Source organism: Eimeria acervulina, genomic scaffold (genome assembly GCF_000499425.1).
Source record: "Eimeria acervulina Houghton genomic scaffold, Eah_scaff2005, whole genome shotgun sequence".
NCBI lineage: Eukaryota > Apicomplexa > Conoidasida > Eucoccidiorida > Eimeriidae > Eimeria > Eimeria acervulina.
The window spans coordinates 1-3654 of NW_013548742.1; the positions used below are offsets into that span (position 1 = coordinate 1).

A 3654-nucleotide genomic window follows, 5' to 3' on the forward strand; every position below is an offset into this window, starting at 1 on the left:
TGAGACTGGACCCGCATGCATGCTGCCTCTAAGAGCCCATATATATATATATATATATATATATGCTCCTGTATGCATACATCCGCCTTTCTATGGTTCGTTGCATGCTATAGTGCCGATTGCCTTTCAACTCTTCTTGGGGTGCAAAATACACGTTGATAGTCCTAAACCGCTTCAATTCACGCTGTCGTTGGCCGCCTCATTAAACATTAACTGCGAGGATTACTGTTTATCTTTTATACCCTGCATGCCAAACCTGATATCTATACGCTAGTTCGTAGATACGAGACATACGAGAAGTTTTTTGAAAGGCATGGAGTCGAGTGCTTTCCAGTCGAGCGGCAGTTTGACTTTTTCGGGCTGAAGTTCTTGGAACCATTCTTTAAATCTCGAAGGTGCATCTTTTTGCATATTTGTTGCAAAGTTATCGAACCCGGGAAGTTCAATAAGCTTTTGAACAGCAAACCAGGCTTTGTTCGGCAGCCAGTCTGCTAAAGGGTTTTCTGGGACTTGCTTGGTTGGACCTCTTAAGAGAAAGTCCAGGAGTTGTGGGTCAAAGGAGTCCTTTAGTTTTCCTCCTCTTAACAATTCGAACGTTAACATCGTTAGAAAGGCCAGCTTGTGTTTTTCAAACAAACCACGGCCAACCCACGTTATTATTGTTGTTCTGATGGAGGTCGTCAACTCTATACAACGCTCTTGAATCGTTTCGCAGACCTTTGTTTTGTCTATCGCCTGAAGAATTAAAAAAGTATAGCACAAGAAAAAGAAGTAAAAAAAATTTTCTCTTGTTCACGGGGCTCGCTTAATAGAAGCAGTGATATACCCGATAGAGTATTCACACAGCAAATGTATATACACTATACACAGATTATGCATATATATATATGATTATCTATTACATGCACACCATGCATATTCTGTATGCATTTGAACTAACGTGGAAGTGAAATTTGCTCTCGTTAGAAGTAGAGACACGGTGTATGCGAGATTACCACTTGAACCAGGTGAACTAAAAACTGAATTAAACTGCATATCTACATAAGATCCCTTACACTTTGAACTGGAGATGTGCATTATATCAGTGACAAACCAGTAAATATTTTAAAACCATCGCCCTCTGACTGGAACTTCCACCCAGAATAACAATATATATGCGTGCACACCAATGAACTGCCTCTCTTCCAGAGAGTGAATTAGGCGACTCTTGTTTGATAAAATACTTTTCAGTTACTGCTTGAACAATTTTGAAATAAATGTTATATTATACACTTACCTTATATACAAAAGTAATGAAGGAGTCCAGAGAATACTGGTACATAGGATTAATGCTACGGAGGCGAGTTAAGACGAAATACAACAGAGAGGCTTCATTTGCAGACGTGCGATAAGCCTCGCGACTTCTGTTTATTTGCTCTTCTCGTTCCTTCGCCATTGCTTGCTGCAAACAAGCACATACGCAATCGCTAAACCCTAAAACCTAAAGCCTAAACTGTAAACCCTTAATTCTCAGGGTTAAACTGTTTTGGTGTCACTCTTATCTAATGGAGCCCGTGATAGTTTTTTCGTGCGAAGTTGTTCTTAGAGGAGCAGAAGTCCCTTTTCTAGTTCGGCTTGACACCCTCATTTGAGTGCATCTGGCTCAATACAGGATATTAATTCAATATTTGTTGATGAGTGCGTATTTGTAGCAGGACACTGGGCATTGGAACGGCAAGGGCGTGCCGTGTTTATTTGTTACACCAGCGCTAATACTAGCGAAAATCGTTCCACAAATTTAATGTCAATAATAATTAAAAGAACATTACAAGGACGGCGACAACGACAAGGAGAACTGTATTTAAACAACGACTGCAAGAAGAACACCAACAATGACAACAACGGCAACAGCAGCAGCAACAGCAAACACAAAAACAGCACTTCCCAAAAGGCAAAAGAGCAAATAAATAAGTCTGCTCGTGTGTTTGACCTGTTCTTGAATTTCTTTGGTTGTTCGTTTCGTTTCCTCAAGGCTTTCGACGAGAGTGGTATTTGCAAGGATGAGTTCCGGGTCTGCATTTGAGAGTTCAAATAGTAGTTTGTCTTCTAGTTGAGCAAGTGTGACTTTAAATTCGTTCTGTTTTCTTGTCAAGGCCTGCTTAGACGTCTCCAAGTCCGGTTGCTCCGCGTTTACTATCATAGCCAGGAATTGCTCCTCTAATCCCTCGGGGGTGACTGTGAAATTCACTAAAGTGCACTGCGCAGCTATCTCGGGCTTGTAGTGGGGGTTCGGCAACTTCGTCTGCAGCAACAAACGAAAACTGCTGCTGAACTCCACGTCTTCACCTCCCATCTTCACGTACAGCGTACGGCCCTGAGCAGACACCCGACACAAAACGCACGTTCGCCGCAACTCAACACCGACAGTGAAAGCTCCTTCAAATGCTGTTCAACAGAAGGATGATCAACGGCTGCTGTTGCTGCTTTAAAGATGCAGCAACCTTCTAAACAGCAAGGCAACTCCCTAGGACGTGCCGTGCGGTTTAGCAACGGCAGCATCAACAACTCTAGCAGCACCAGTAACTTTAAAACCACAGCAGCAACACCATTGCCGTGCACTTCAACAGCGGCTGCAACAGTAAGACCAACAGCAGTTGCAGCAGGAGCACACACCTTTCTTGAGACGCTCCGGGAGACGAGCGGGTCAAGCACGGGGTCGATTGCCTCGGATAGGTTTTCAATGAGGAGAACATCTCCGTTTCTGATTGCGTCAATGACTTTATTCAGCCAACGGTCGCGATTCACTGACACTGTTATCAAACTATCCCTGCCGCGCTGCTTCACCCAGCGAGTCCCCTGCAGCTGCGGGTCGATCAACAACGGCCACCTGCGAAGCCATAACCATGCAGTTGCATAAATGCAAGATTGTACATTGCTGAAACCTTCATAGGCACACATGCATATGTATATGGAATCACATGCTAATGGAGGTAAAAGAACATTGTCAAGAATAATATAATATTGTATCTCAATCCTTCTACATATATTCGCGCCAAATATTATATTATCGTATCTTCTTCGCTCTGCAGCAGTTTTCGCTGCTGCTGTCCACGCCAGTTGCCAGTTGTTTACCCTCAACCTAAACCACCATGCCTAAACCGCCAATCCTAGAATATAAATCCTAATCCCTAAACTTTATTCAACAATCGTGCTCAGTCACAACAAGAGGCGGAAGCGGCAAAGGCGCACACTCAAATCCTCGAAAGTTTTGGGGATATAAGGATTGGCTCTGGGTTTAGAGTTTAAGATTACCTCATGCAGGAGTTAACGATTGCTGCGTTTTCTATGGAAATGCGATCTGCCGGCAGCCCCTCATTTTTCCACAGCGCGATATCCGCTTCGTCTGCTAAAACGTCTAAGGGAGTTACAGTTGAAGTAAAGGGGATGTTCTGTTTCAACAAGTCTGCCTTCCATGCTCCCTATAAGAAAAAATACAATACACTAACATGTAAACATGCGCGCACAACTAGAGCACAAAACGGCAGACAGACAGCACCAAATAGAGATTTTACCTGCGATTCGGGTTCATCATGCAGTATTGCTTAACAAAGGATAAAATAAGTAGAAATATACACACACATATACATACAGTATATATATATATATATATATATA

At 42.8% G+C, this 3654-nt stretch overlaps 1 protein-coding gene across 1 annotated transcript; it reads right to left on the reverse strand.

Annotated features, from left to right (window-relative positions):
- Positions 1-294: 294 nt before the first annotated feature.
- EAH_00064540 (dynein beta chain, flagellar outer arm, putative) lies at positions 295-3458 on the reverse strand (the record flags this gene model as incomplete). Its single annotated transcript, XM_013392955.1, has 5 exons — positions 295-735; positions 1277-1441; positions 1970-2353; positions 2653-2866; positions 3292-3458. Coding segments are annotated over 5 exons (1371 nt in total), but the record flags the coding sequence as incomplete, so codon positions are not given.
- Positions 3459-3654: the final 196 nt, after the last annotated feature.